This window comes from Macaca nemestrina, chromosome 7 (genome assembly GCF_043159975.1).
Source record: "Macaca nemestrina isolate mMacNem1 chromosome 7, mMacNem.hap1, whole genome shotgun sequence".
NCBI lineage: Eukaryota > Metazoa > Chordata > Mammalia > Primates > Cercopithecidae > Macaca > Macaca nemestrina.
Window position 1 is genome coordinate 178,161,719 of NC_092131.1, and position 15,149 is coordinate 178,176,867.

At 43.6% G+C, this 15,149-nt stretch overlaps 2 protein-coding genes across 12 annotated transcripts in view; one reads left to right on the forward strand and one right to left on the reverse strand.

The window, feature by feature from the left end:
• LOC105497426 (NIPA magnesium transporter 2) overlaps positions 1–10,932 on the forward strand; it is a 36,855-nt gene extending 25,923 nt beyond the window's left edge. For all 4 annotated transcript variants that reach the window (XM_011768506.3, XM_011768503.3, XM_011768505.3 and 1 more), the window contains 3 exons: positions 1,941–2,031; positions 3,613–3,773; positions 9,453–10,932. In XM_011768506.3, coding sequence (XP_011766808.1) covers positions 1,941–2,031; positions 3,613–3,773; positions 9,453–10,087 — 887 coding nt within the window. In that variant the 3' untranslated portion in view covers positions 10,088–10,932. The remainder of the gene's footprint in view (positions 1–1,940; positions 2,032–3,612; positions 3,774–9,452) is intronic.
• Positions 10,933–12,627: 1,695 nt separating this feature from the next.
• The window catches only part of LOC105497425 (cytoplasmic FMR1 interacting protein 1), a 120,138-nt gene continuing 117,616 nt past the window's right edge, over positions 12,628–15,149 (reverse strand). For 7 of the 8 annotated variants that reach the window (XM_024797827.2, XM_071067320.1, XM_011768499.3 and 4 more), the window contains one exon: positions 12,628–13,356. In XM_024797827.2, the coding sequence (XP_024653595.1) occupies positions 13,192–13,356 (165 nt within the window). In that variant the 3' untranslated portion in view covers positions 12,628–13,191. The remainder of the gene's footprint in view (positions 13,357–15,149) is intronic. The other variant, XM_071067321.1, reaches the window with a different exon arrangement.

Below are 15,149 nucleotides of genomic sequence, written 5' to 3' on the forward strand. Positions count from 1 at the left end.
TTAAGAGTTCTAAGGCTCTGGCATTATCCAGAAGGAAATAAAGCTAAATATTAACCTTAGACTTCACAAGTTAAACATACATGTAATTTCTAGAGTATTCAATTAAAAAAAAATAGAGCAACGTGTATAATTTCCTAATAAATTAAAAATCTACAAGCTTTTTTTTTCTTTTTAAGAAGTCAATCCTAGATAAATAGGAATTAGAGAGTAGAGAGTATCCTCGATATAAAGATATTGGAGACATTACAGCCAAATTCCTTGATTGAATTTTAATGGTAACAAACCATATTTAAAAGACATTTTAGGAACTGAAAGAGTTTAACAAGAGAATAAAAAGGCAAATTGTGGAGTGTAAATGAAGATAATTGTAATATTTTTAACCAATAAAAGATTATGTCTGAAATATATAAAGAATTACCGTAAATCAATAAGAGAAAACAGGAAAAACTTGAATAGCTACTTCCCTAAAAGATTTCATAGGGTTAATAAACAAATGAAAATGGGAAATGCTAATTGAAAGCGTAGCAGAGTCATCCCATGCTCCTAACAGATCAGCAGGGAGAATGTGGAGGAAAGGGAGCTCTCATACACTGCTAAATGAAAATTGGCATAACTTTTGGAAAAAGCAGTAGTCAAGAGGGATCCTTCTGTGAGATCATGCCTCTGCCCTGCGTAGGATTCCTCAGTAGCTTTTCAATTTAGATAATTCCTTAGTGGGACCTACTTTCCCAGTATTCTAAAGTTTCCTTATGAGAGAGCCCCATCTAATGCCATGACACATAGTAGGATGCCTTCTTTCATCGCCAGCACTTCATTCTTTTTCCCGCACTGTTTTTCTTCATAACACTTTCAACCTCTTGGCACGTGCTTGGTTTGTCTCCCCTCACTAAAAGTTTATGAGAGGCTGGTCATCGTGGCTCACGCCTGTAATCGTAGCACTTTGGGAGGCTCAGGTGGGTGGATCACCTGAGGTCAGGAATTCAAGACCAGCCTGATGAACATGGTGAAACCCTGTCTCTATTCAGAATACAAAAATCAGCTGGGTGTGTTGGCATGCGCCTGTAATCCCAGCTACTTGGGAGGCTGAGGCAGGAGAATCACTTTAACCCCGGGAGGTGGAGGTTGCAGTGAGCCGAGATGGCACCACTGCACTCCAGCCTGGGTGACAGAGCGAGACTCTGTCTCAGAAAAAAAAAAAAAGTTTTTATCAGAGCAGTGTCTTTGTTTTGCACCCTGCTGTATATATCCTGATTCTAGACCAGTACCTGGCATGTAGCATGATTTGCATTTTTAAAAAGAGCAAGTAAAAAGGACTTGGGGGAGAGTAGCTTTTACTTTGATGTCGGCTTCTTCTCAGTGATTTTTATTTACTGTCATGGGACATAAGTATTTATTTAAAATTTTTATTTAAATACCTTATGTCAGCATGAACTAGATTTCTTCAGTTAGATTTATAGGTATGTGTTGTTTCTAGAATACTTCTAATTGACTTGGACTCTTACTGTAATGTTGGAAATTTACAGACCCATAACCCTTATTAATAAATTGGAGAGGCCGGGCGCGTGGCTCATGCCTGTAATCCCAGCACTCTGGAAGGCTGAGGCGGGCAGATCACGAGGTCAGGAGATTGAGACCATCCTGGCTGACACGGTGAAACCCCATCTCTACTAAAAATACACAAAAATTAGCCGGGTGTGGTGGCGGGCACCTGTGGTCCCAGCTACTCAGGAGGCGGAACTTGCAGTGAGCTGAGATCGCACCACTCCACTTCAGCCTGGGCGACAGAGTGAGACTCCATCTCAAAAAAAATAAATAAATTGGAGAAATATGGAGGTTACTAAATACAGTTGAAATAATATATAGATATTGCATAAAATGCAGGCATTTCAAAGTTGAGTATATACATTCTTATCTGACTTTTTCTTTTGTCTGTCTCCAAGTGGGAGCTGGTGAGGTGGCCAACTTTGCTGCGTATGCGTTTGCACCAGCCACGCTAGTGACTCCACTCGGAGCTCTCAGTGTACTAGTAAGGTAAGGACACAACATTTTTCATGTAGAAAAAGTCATCAGTACCTTAGTTTGTAAAATATTCAGTACCATATAATTACATGTGTTCAACACAATTTACATTTCAACAACCTGGAGAACTTTGCTTTTTACACTATGTAGTAATTGCTTTAAAAAAGTACTTCTGTGCATAGGCAGGCTGTTGATTTGTGGGAGAAAATGCTTTTGCTTGTATTCAGAGCCAGTACTAGTTCTACTTCGATTTCAGTTTTTTAAAATTCAAAGTTGCTGGGAATGGTGGCTCACGCCTGTAATCCCAGCACTATGGGAGGCTGAGGCGGGTATAGAAACACCTAAGGTCAGAAGTTTGAGACCAGCCTGACTAACATGGTAAAATCCTGTCTACTAAAAATACAAAAATTAGCTGGGCGTGGTGGTGGGCACCTGTAGTCCCAGCTACTCAGGAGGCTGAGACAGGAGAATGACTTGAACCCAGGAGGTGGAGGTTGCAATGAGCTGAGATCATACCACTGCACTCGAGCCTGGGCTACAGAGCAAGACTCTGTCTCAAAAAATAAATAAATTAAAAATAAGTGAAATTCAAAGTTACACTCATCCCAATATTTATCATTCAGTGCATGTGCACTTTGGTAGGGCCTGGTTGGTAATGAGTATATTTGTTTTTTTTTTTTTTTTTTTTTGAGACAGAGTCTCGCTGTGTCGCCCAGGCTGGAGTGCAGTGGTGCAATCTGGGCTCATTGCAAGCTCCGCCTCCCGGGTTCAGGCCATTCTCCTGCCTCAGCCTCCCGAGTAGCTGGGACTACAGGCGCTGCCACCACACCTGGCTAATGTTTTGTATTTTTAGTAGAGACGGGGTTTCACCGTGTTAGCCAGGATGCTCTCAATCTCCGGACCTTGTGATCCGCACGCCTCGGCCTCCAAAAGTGCTGGGATTACAGGCGTGAGGCACCGTGCCTGGTCTGGATATAGGTTCTTAATTAGGATATACATTTATACAAATTTGTTCTTTATTATAAATTTCATATTGACTTCTTGCAGTGGAAAGATGGGAAGTATACCAGTGTAGTGTATGATGAAGCAGATGATTCCCTAGAAACGTTTACTTTTTTTTTGTTTTTTTTGAGACGGAGTCTCGCTCTGTCGCCCAGGCTGGAGTGCAGTGGCCAGATCTCAGCTTACTGCAAGCTCCGCCTCCCGGGTTCACGCCATTCTCCTGCCTCAGCCTCCCGAGTAGCTGGGACCACAGGCGCCCGCCACGTCACCCGGCTAATTTTTTGTATTTTTTAGTAGAGACAGGGTTTCACCGTGTTAGCCAGGATGGTCTCGATCTCCTGACCTCATGATCCGCCTGTCTCAGCCTCCCAAAGTGCTGGGATTACAGGCTTGAGCCACCGTGCCCGGCCGAAATGTTTACATTTTATGATGAAATGTACATTTTTTTTTCCTTGGCAAAAGCCAGAATCTTCATAAGCTCAGTGTTACAATTTGAGTTCAGTGATTTAAATTATGAGTTTTACTGATATTTGAAAAAGAAAAGTAGCTGATTATTTTAAAGTTCTCCAATTTTTTTCCTCCCCATTTTAGTGCCATTCTTTCTTCATACTTTCTAAATGAAAGACTTAATCTTCATGGGAAAATTGGGTGTTTGCTAAGTATTCTAGGATCTACAGTTATGGTCATTCATGCTCCAAAGGAGGAGGAGATTGAGACTTTAAATGAAATGTCTCACAAGCTGGGTGATCCAGGTAAGAAAAAAGTCTCATTAGTCTTACTGTATTTTACTTTTTAACTTAGTTTTTTATTTTTTTGAGACGGAGTCTTGCTCTGCCACCCAGGCTAGAGTGCAGTGGCACGATCTCGGCTCACTGCAAGCTCTGCCTCCTGGGTTCGCGCCATTCTCCTGCGTCAGCCTCCCGAGTAGCTGGGACTACTCCCAGCAAATGTTTTTTTGTATTTTAAGTAGAGACGGGGTTTCACCGTGTTGGCCAGGATGGTCTCGATCTCTTGACCTTGTGATCCGCCCGCCTCAGCCTCCCAAAGTGCTGGGATTACAGGCGTGAGCCACCGCGCCTGCCTTAGTTTTTATGTTAGTCAAAATTTAATGAGCACCTAAGGAGAGAGAAGTTGTTCCATGTGGTAGAAGAACAAATAGTCATTGTGTTCCCTTCTCCCTCAAGTCAATCACAAGTCTGTGTTTCTACTGTTCTTCAACTCTTTGCAAATAGCATGCTTATATTGTTGCTACTACTTACTTCCTTAGCTTTAGGCATTATCTGTTTTACCTTTTATTTACTGCACCTGTATAGTTTTATTGAGCTTATTTATTTACCTTATCATTGATACATAACTTTTATTCTCATCTTAGCCTTTATTATGGTGGTTGTTTCTTTCCTGTATGATTTGTTTTTCCAGAAGTAATAATTATCTTGTTTGTGTAGTTTGTTTTGAATTGATCACTGTACCATGAAACTCTCCCCCAGTTGACTATTCTGCTCTCAGTAATTTCAAACAAAGAGGTGTTCTTTGTTTGATCTCTTTTGGAAATTTCTCTCAGTGCCTTCTGTGTGACCTCAATCTAGGCGGGTGTCTCCAGGCTGCCAGCACAGCAGTTATCTGCATTTCCCTTCAGCAGCATCCTGGGGATTCCCTCAGTTTGCTTTTTCTTAGATCCCTGATTTCCAGAATCCTGGGTGTTTGCTCCTTCATTCTGGTGGTGCCACTCTAGAGGAAACAAGAAAGGGCGTGAAGAGATGAGATTTTTTGACACCTTGTTTATCTCAAAATGTTTTTAAACTATTGTGACCACCTTTGTCTTCTCATTTCTGATGTTGCTGTTGAGAAATTGAACAGTTTATCCTTTTATATGCGACCAATTTTTTGTTTTTGGAAGCATGTAGGATGTTCTCTTTCCCCACAGTGTCTGAAATTTCTCACTGACATGCCCAGAGATGGGTCCATTTTTGTCCATTGTGCTGGGTGCCTGATGGTTCATTTTATTTTGAGACAGGGTCTTGCTGTGTTGCCCAGGCTGGAATGCAGTGGTGTGATCTCGGCTAACTGCAACTTCTTCCTCCCTAGCTCAAGTGATTCTCCCACCTCAGCCTCCCAAGTAGCTGGGACTACAGGCGTGTGCCACCATGCCTGGCTAATTTTTTTTGTTTGTTTGATAGAAACAAGGTTTTACCATGTTGGCCAGGTTGGTCTTGAACTCCTGGCCACAAGTGATCCGCCCACGTTAGCCTCCCAAAGTGTTGGGATTACAGGCGTGAGCCACTGCACCCTGCCTGATGGGTCTCTTTTTTTGTTTTTGAGACAGAGTTTTGCTCTGTCTCTCAGGCTGGAGTGCAATGGCGTGATCTCGGCTCACTGCTAACTAACCGCTGCCTCACTGCAACCTCTGCCTCCCTCCTGGGTTCAAGTGATTCTCCTGCCTCAGCCTCCCAAGTAGTTGGGATTACAGGTGCCCGCCACCATGCCCAGCTAATTTTTGTATTTTTAGTAGAGACGACCAGGTTGGCCAGGCTGGTCTGGAATTCCTGACCTCAGGTAATCCACCTGCCCTCGGCCTCCCAAAGTGCTGGGATTACAGGCATGAGCCACCATGCCTGGCCTGATGTGAAAATTTATGTCTGACTCTTGGGAACTGAATTGAATACTCCTTTGATATTCTTGTTTTCTCTTTGTGAGATTCTTATTCATCTGTTTATTGGGTTCTTGACCTAGATCATTAATTTTCTTGTGTTCTTTTCCTCATTTTACCATTTTGTTTTGCTCTGTCTTTGGGGAGATTTTCTTAGTTTTTTTTCCAGCCCTTCTGAGTTTTCATTTCTGCGATTATATTGTTAATTTCTAAGAGTTTCTTGCCTCTGTTCTTTGATTCCTAGTTATTTTAAAGTCTTTGCTAACTTTAATTTTAGAATTCTTTGTGGGCCTGCTTCTGTGGTGGTGTTTGGCTTTTAGGCATTTGGTTTTGTGTTGGCATTTTTTAATTGAATGCTGGACATAGGATATTAGAAGGTGTAGAGGTTTTAAGTGACGTTTTTCTTCCTTCAGAGAGAACATAAATTTCTTCTGGTAGGCAGAAAAGAATACAGTAGCTCACCTTTACCCTGAAGGTATTGTTCTTTGTTGGGCCTGGTTTCTTTCTAGTTTGCCTTCATTCTTTTTTTTTTTTTTTTGAGACAGGATCTCACTCTGTCACCCACGCTGGAGTGCGGTGGTGTGATCATGGCTCACTGCATCCTCTGCCTCTTGGGCTCAAGCGATCCTCCCACCTCAGCCTTCTGAGTAGCTGGGACTACAGGTGTGTGCCCCCACATCTGGCTTTTTTTTTTTTTTTTTTTTTTAAGATGGAGTCTTGCTGTCAGGCCTGGAGCACAGTGGTACAATCTCAGCTCATTGTAACCTCTGCCTTCCGGGTTCAGGTGATTCTCCTGCTTCAACCTCCCAAGTAGTTCCAATGGCAGGCATGTGCCACTATGCCTGGCCTAATTTTTGTGTCTTTTTTGGTAGAGACAGGGTTTTGTCAGGTTGGCCAGGCTGGTCTCGAGCTCCTGGGCTCAAGTGATCCATCTGCCCCGGCCTCCCAAAGGGCTGGGATTACAGGCACGAGCCACCGCACCTGGCTCAGTTTGCCTTTATTCTTGTTCATAGCCCTTAGGCTCTCAGCTGATAGCTTCAGATACTGGTTTGGGCCCCGCCAGCTGAGAAACTGAGAGCTCCAGGGTCTGCTCCTCAGTACCCTGAGACGCCGAAATCCCTGCTTAGTCCTGTGGCCTCCTGGCCAGGCTTTCCATTTGGCTTCTCTGACCTTGGCTGTGCACCTTGTGTGCCAGAAAGCACCATAAGGGGAAATGCACAGACATTTGGGCTCACTGCTCTATAGTTCCCTCCTTTCTGGGTCTTGGTCCATTAAGTTCCAGATGCTTAGGCAGCCCCAAAATCCAACTTGTTTTTACCTAGTCCCCTTAAGCTTAGGCTGGTGTTGATTGGCCTTTATGCCATCTCACCCCTTGCATTAGTAGTTGCCCCAAAGGAGAAGGCAGAGGTGAGTGCTGGGCTGATTTTTCTTTTCTCTGAATTTTGGCCCCTTAAGTCCTGGCTACTTTGATGGTTCTTTGATTCCCTCAAATAAATCTTTCTTGTTTGTTTGGGGTTTTTTTGTTGTTGTAGATTCATTGTTTGTAGGTATTTGGGGTGCCAGGTTAGTCTGTTTCATTGTTTCTCTGAGGATATTAATAATAGTTTTTCTTGTTTTTCTGAGGATATTAATAATTTTTTTTTTTTTTTTTTTTTGAGACGGAGTCTCGCTCTGTCGCCCAGCCCAGGCTGGAGTGCAGTGGCGCGATCTCGGCTCACTGCAAGCTCCGCCTCCCGGGTTCACGCCATTCTCCTGCCTCAGCCTCCCGAGTAGCTGGGACTACAGGCGCCCACAACCGCGCCCGGCTAATTTTTTGTATTTTTAGTAGAGACGGGGTTTCACCATGGTCTCGATCTCCTGACTTTGTGATCCGCCCGCCTCGGCCTCCCAAAGTGCTGGGATTACAGGCGTGAGCCACCGCGCCCGGCCGATATTAATAATTTTCTTGTTTTTTGGGGGACGTTTATTTTGAAGTTTTCCTCTGTCTACATGGGAGAAACAGACTTTGCCCTTTTCTGTTTGTTTTGGCTTCTCTCCTGGTGGTCTTTGGCTTTTTTTTTTTGAGACGGAGTCTTGCTCTGTCGCCCAGGCTGGAGTGAGTGGCGCGATCTCGGCTCACTGCAAGCTCCGCCTCCTGGGTTCACGCCATTCTCCTGTCTCAGCCTCCCAAGTAGCTGGGACTACAGGTGCCGCCACCACGCCCGGCTAATTTTTTTGTATTTTTAGTAGAGACGGGGTTTCACTGTGTTAGCCAGGATGGTCTCGATCTCCTGACCTTGTGATCCGCCTGCCTCGGCCTCCCAAAGTGCTGGGATTACAGGTGTGAGCCACCGCGCCCGGCCTGATGTCTCCTTTTATGTCAAAGTTGGGCTGGTCAGATCTCCAGCAAAAAAGCTTCCTGTTTCATGGCTGGCTGTGGGCATCCTGGGAGTTGATTGTGGGGAAGCGTTAACACCTGGAGGCATGGTTTACCTCAGCTTCCCAGAACTCTGTGGCACAGGAGGGACAGTCTCCCAGAACTGGGCAGGAGTCCCCTTGCTGCTTGAATGGACTTTTCAGCCAGGCTTCACTTTCAGTCTTGCCTTTACCCCACTTCAGAGGCACTTGGTACCTTTTGGGCACTCTGTGCTGCAAACTGAATTGCTTTTTAATCTTTGATCACAGTGGGTGTGTAGGATTCAGCTTTCTTGGATCTGTGTACCAGTTATTAGCCTTTGCTTTCTGACTTAGAAGGATTGTTATCTTCAGTCCTCTCTTTTTTTTGAGACAGTCTCTCTGTCGCCTAGGCTGGAGTGCAGTGGTGTGGTCTCGGCTCATTTCAACCTCCACCTTCCAGGTTTGAGCGATTCTCCTGTCTCAGCCTCCCAAGTAGCTGGGATTACAGGCACCTGCCACCACGCCTAGCTAATTTTTGTATTTTCAGTAGAGTTGGGGTTTCGCCATTTTGGCCAGGCTGGTGTCGAACTCCTGACCTTGGGTGATCCACCATCCTCAGCCTCCCAAAGTGCTGGGATTACAGGCATGAGCCACTGCACCTGGCCTTTTGTTCTTAATTTTGTGTATTTGTGCCTTTAAAAATCCTATTACTGTGTATTTTATTAGTGGAATTTGAGGAAGGAAGAATAAATTCATGTGACTTACCTACGCCTCAGTTCCCTCATTCGAGGATGCAAATGGTAGTAGCTGTGACACAGGGTAGTTGAGTGCAAACTGCTGAGAAAAATGCCTGGCCCACAGTGATACAGTTATTGGCAATTTTCATGCTGGCTTTAATTCTCCATATTCAACCAGAACCCCAGTAGTATCTTTCAGGTTCTCCAATTGACTTGCTGGTTACTCCAGCAGTTGTCCGCAAATTAAAAAAAAAGTTTACCCCTTTTAGAGAAAACTTGATGATGAACTCTTGTTTTGTTTTTTTTTTGTTTTGTTTTTAAAGCATCTATATATTGTTGAACATTCAAGGCCACCTCATGATTTCTCCTCCCTAGTTTCTGTGTCTGTTCTGATCCCACTGTCCCTCTTGCCTGAAGTTGGCATAAAATGCTGCTGCGACAATGTTGGGGGTGTGAGAGTTTGTGAATGTGAAGCTCACATTCATCCTCCGGTGTGTCCATCTAAGTAAATTGTTGTGGTTGCGCTTCTGCTCGGGCAGCAAAATAAAGCTGATTTTTTATCTCCAGGCCATACCTTTTCTCCCTGTAGAGTTTATTACATTTTGTTTTGCGTTCTGTGTTTACGAACAGCCAACCATTTGACTCATGTCACTTTTCTTTGCCTCCTCTAGGTTTTGTGGTCTTTGCAACCCTTGTGGTTATTGTGGCCTTGATACTAATCTTCGCGGTGGGTCCTCGCCATGGACAGACAAACATTCTTGTGTACATAACAATCTGCTCTGTGATCGGCGCCTTTTCAGTGTCCTGTGTGAAAGGCCTGGGCATTGCTCTCAAGGAGCTGTTTGCTGGAAAGCCTGTGCTGCGGCATCCCCTGGCTTGGGTTCTGCTGCTGAGCCTCATTGTCTGCGTGAGCACACAGATTAATTACCTAAATAGGGCCCTGGATATATTCAACACTTCCATTGTGACTCCAATATATTATGTATTCTTTACAACATCAGTTTTAACTTGTTCAGCTATTCTTTTTAAGGAGTGGCAAGATATGCCCGGTGACGATGTCATTGGTACTTTGAGCGGCTTCTTTACAATCATTGTGGGGATATTCTTGTTGCATGCCTTTAAAGACGTCAGCTTTAGTCTAGCAAGTCTGCCTGTATCTTTTCGAAAAGACGAGAAAGCAGTGAATGGCAATCTCTCTAATATGTATGAAGTTCTTAATAATAATGAAGAAAGCTTAACCTGTGGAATCGAACAACACACTGGTGAAAATGTCTCCCGAAGAAATGGAAATCTGACAGCTTTTTAAGAAAGGTGTCATTAAAGGTTAATCTGTGATTGTTATGAAGTGAATTTGAGTATCAGAATGTGTCTAAAAAAACATTGTCCTCAAATAATGTTCTTTAAAGGCAATCTTTTTAAAGATTTCACTAATTAGGACCAAGAAATTACTTTTATTTAAACAATGGTAGCTCACTAAAATGACCTCAGCACATGACGATTTCTATTAATATTGTATTGTTGTAGAATTATTTTACATTTTCATTCCTTCTCCAAAATCTGAATGCACTAATGACAGTTTTAAGTCTATAAAAATGCTTTATTTTTTCATTCGTGATGGAAATCTGAAATGTGCATTTGTCATCCCCACTCCATCAATCCCTGAACATATAAGGCTTTTTTATTTTAAAAAAGAACAGTTATCCCAATACATTATCCTGTGATTCACCTTACCTATAAAAGTGGCTCCTGTTTGATGATTGGTTTTATTTTTTGAAATAAGGGAAAACTAAGTTACTGAATGAAGAAAACTTACAAAATAAAAAAAAGGGCGGAAATCACCCCAAGGAAGGATTCTCAGGTTGAGATGATCACCGTGAATCCGGCTTTCTGTGTGCATTCGACGGCCTTCTTAGCACCTCATCGAGCCAGTGCATCCTGCCTGCTGCTGCAGCCTGGCTGGGTTTGTTCTTCAGTTATCCTAATCCCATGATGCCTGGAACCTTGATTACCATTTTACATCAGCTCTTGTACTTTTCAGTATATTTTCATAATGAGTTATATTGTCATTTGGACTTTGAACAGCTCTGGGAAATAGAAGACTAGGGTTATTTCTTAAATTTAGCTCATGTTATAATAAAAAGTTGAAATGAAGTTCTTTTCTAAGTCTGAATGCTTAGAACAAACTTAAAATGTTTATAACATATGGTCTCTTTGTACCAAGTACTTTGCTTAAGAGCTCCTTTGGGCTACTACATATTTTGGTTTCTAGAAAAGGTTTATGAAGAAGTTGATGGAAAATTGCAAACATATGCAGAAAAGGTAGAATGATAAAAAAGGTCTGATGAACCTATCCCCACTTATGACCATTGGTCTTTTTTAAAAAAAAAAGTATTGGCAGAATTAGTTTCCACCTGGGTGATGGGAAGAGTGTTTGCCTGTTCCAGCCTGTGGCTCCTGCCTGGAGGTGACTCAGTGGTGCGCCAGTGCAAGCCATCGCCCCCGAGAGCCTCCCAGGCCAGGTGCTGGTATCCCATGCAGCTCACCACTGGCTGCATGGAAACTCCCTTTTTCCCAGCTGTATTATTGGCCTTCTAAGGAGCTGTTTTAGATTTTTTTTTCCTAACTGCCTCCTCCCATGTCATTAATGCTGCAGATGTACTGTATCTGTTTATACACTGTGCCCACATCTGTGCTTCGGACATAAGAACCGGTTTTCTCCCGCGTGAGGAGAGACCTCGCTGAACACGCACAGGTTAATAAATTCTTATTTAACGTTTTATAGCACTTGAGATTCTTATACCTCAAGTATTACATTTTATATCTGGCATAAAATTAAGCCTTATAAAACTTGGTAATTAAATTACAGTACTTTTTTATCCTATTCTCTAGTTTCTAAGATGAGCACAGCTACCACCTCTAAATCTGCAGCAGAATGCTGGCCCCAGGGCTATTAATTCACACTCCCAAAAGCACTTGCAGGGAACTTTTTATAAAGAAAGAATAGTTCTGTTAAGCTTCATGTCACTTGAGTTTGGCAGCACAACAGGATGGCTCACACACCCACTGCTCTTCTGTGCCGTGCGTCATATGCTTCTGGGCAGTTTCCAAAGGCCGGCGGAAAAGTAGGCGAGGCCCGCTTTTTATGGCAACTTGGCAGCCATAGAAAATTTTAAAATTGATGAAGGTTGCAATGCTCCAAATAACGTAAAATGCCTGCCAGGCTACAACATAAAGTGAGTTCAGTTCATCATGCTGGACTTGTGATTATCTGTAATATTCATTTACAATAAACAGGCATAACATTTTTCTCCATTCAGTTAGGATTTTCAGAACCTCATTGCCTTAATACTTTAAAATATGGCTTCAGTTTCTCAAACATGTTCATGGCTCTACTGGTAGTCTAGACCGACTGTTTTTCATTCTGACAGATCGCGTGGACCAGCTCCAGCCATGCGAGCCCTGTGGATCAGGGGCAGCTGAAGGCTGGACTCAAGGCTCCTGGCCCCTTCATGCAGCACTCACTGGGCCTGGCTGATCTCCTCCCACACTGCTGGCCTCCGCCAGGTCACAGGCACAGGTAACAGAGAGGCACTGAGTAGCCTCTTCATATCCAGACTGGAGCAGCCACCACGGCCATTTTACACCTTATTTATCTGCAGAACCCTAAATATAAAACTAAACCTGTGCTGGTGAGGTGAGTGGTGTATGAGATGGTGTCACGGTCCCATCCCACCTCTGCCCTGGAGGTGACCTACATCCGAGCTGGCCTGCTGTGTGAGCTCAGGGTAATCAGAGTTCCTTGCCAAGTCAAGCAGCACAGGATTATAGTAAGTAAACAAACGCAAATAGATCTCATTAGTTTTATTTCTATAACCTTTCGATCTGATCTCACGTTAGATTTTGTCACAACTGGATTTAGTGGAAGCAGAGGAATCAAGTTCACTATTTTCTGAAACACTGACACAAAAAAGGGATGGGAACAATGACTTAGAACTAAGACTGCTCATAAAAGGCCATCAGAAAGATCCCTAAACAAAAGCTAAATAGTTACAGTTAATGGTAACTGGCAAGGGATTTAATACATTTGCTGGTATTAAGTTTCTTATGGAATGAGTGAATGAACGAACACAGCAGCATTTTGAGAGAGAGCTGCCAGAACATCCCATAGAAAAACAATTTTGTAAGAACGTGATGGCAACAATCAGCAGCCAGTATTCTCAGAGTTCCTAATTACCAAAAGCATATACAATTTAGTCTAGAAAAATAATTTTATAAAATTAAGCTTTTAGATTGAAAAGCACCCCCTTTAACAGGTACAGAGATACTGAAAAATAGTCCCTAAAAATCTCACTCAATAGTTGCCGGAGAGAAAGGCATGCCACGTTGAGTTACAGAGTGCAGCGCGTGCCCTCAGCTGCTGGCGAGGGACTGGTGGATGGGCGGCTGGAAGCAGCGCACATGCTCCACTGGTGTGCCCTCCCCGTCGCCCGACTTCAGGTACTTATCCAGGATGGTGATGATCTCGTCATTGAGAATCTGGAACTTGCGAATTCTCTCCACCATCTTCTTCAAAGGCTACAACCATGAAAATTGAGATGTTTTACTATTAACACTTGAACATTCATTCTTCGCGTTTCAAAATGTCAGGATTCTTATATTTTCTCAGAAAAATAGTAGCAAATGGAATTGACACACATAGTGTTCTTTTTGTTTTTTTTTTAAGATAGGGTCTCACTGTGACGTCCTGGCTGGAGTGCAGTGGCATGATCATGGCTTACTGTAGCCTCAAGAGATCCTCCCACCTCAGCCTCCTGAGCAGCTGGGACCACAGGCGTGCACCACCACACACAGCTAATTTTTAAAATTATTTTTGTAAGGACAAGGTCTTACTATGTTGTCCAGGATGGTCTTGAACTCCTGAGCTCAAGCAATCCTCCTCTGCCTCAGCCTCCCAAACTGTTGGGATTACAGGTATGAGCCAGCTCTCCCAGTCACATACCATCTCTTTAATGCAACGGTTGGATGGATGAATATATTTTGAATTTAGAATCCCTCTGTTGGCTTCTTGCTGCTGTAGATTCATTCATGTGCACAACTGATAGTCCTGTTCCTTCCACATCAGCAATTAAGAACCTACTGTCTGCTCAAAACTGGGGATGTCCAGATGATGTGGTCAGTGGAGAAAGGTCAATCAACTAACACAGGCTTTAGACTTCCAGTCTGGAAATAATACTGTGATGGGGTACTCTGACAGACCCTCCTACTACAACAGGAATAAAGAACGTACGTACACACAAACAAAAAACTTTGAAAAGCATTTCTGGTTCTGCCTATGCAGGTGGTAAGGGGGAAGCCAGGGCCTCCTCGGGGGCACATGCCAACAGCAGCAGTGGGGTGAGGAGTGGCCCAGGCATAAGGAAGTGGGACCACACCAGAGACCCCAAAAAAGCCAGGAACCTCCAATTCGGCTAAAGTGGCCCTCAGTTGCCAGCAGCCCCTAGAGATGGGCAGATGCAAATGCACATCGTGGAGGGAAAGCAATCTAAATTAAGTCCAATTAAATAAAGACTCCCAAATAACCCAACACACAAGGAAACAGCAAAGTTTTAAATACCTCCAAGAGCTTCAGATACTAGAAGGAAAACATGCAGAATACAGAATATATGAACTGGATAAAAAAATGAGAGACGGAAAAAACTCAGTTAAGACAAACTCAGTTACCAAGAAGATTTGAAGAAGAACCTAACTGAACTTTAAAAAGTGAACTAATAATTTTTTCAGAGTAAAAGCTCAGCACATTAGAGCTGAAGTAAACGAGTTAACTAAGACACGTGAAGAGAATACTCTGGATACAGCTCTGGGAGCCCCGGAAATGGAGGAGTTGGAGGTAGAATGGCCCCTGAGAGAGGCCCATGACCTGGAGCCTGTGACTGCATTGCCTCCACCCCACGTGGCCTGGGCAGGTGTGGCTAAGACTGTGGACTGTAGGACAGGACAGGGAGAGTATCTGGGGTTGTCCAGTGGGCTCAATATAATCATGATCAGGGAATGTTCTCTGGCTGGAGGCAGGAGAGACGTGGCAGAAGACGAGAGGCTGAGACTGCCCAACCCACCATTGCTGGAGGGGGTCACTTGGAAAGCATGAGAAGGAAGGGGGACCCAGTCCTAGAGCTGCCAAGGAATAATTCAGCCAACTGTGCATAAGCCTGAAGGCCTCCAGGCTGAACACAGCACCTCGGACACTGGCTTCATGAGATTGAGCAGAGGACCCAGCTGGGCCTGGCTGAACCCAGGCATCTGACTTAGAGAACTGTGAGATAATCAGTGGTGTTTAAACTGCCAAGCCTGTGGTGATTTGTTGTTATGGA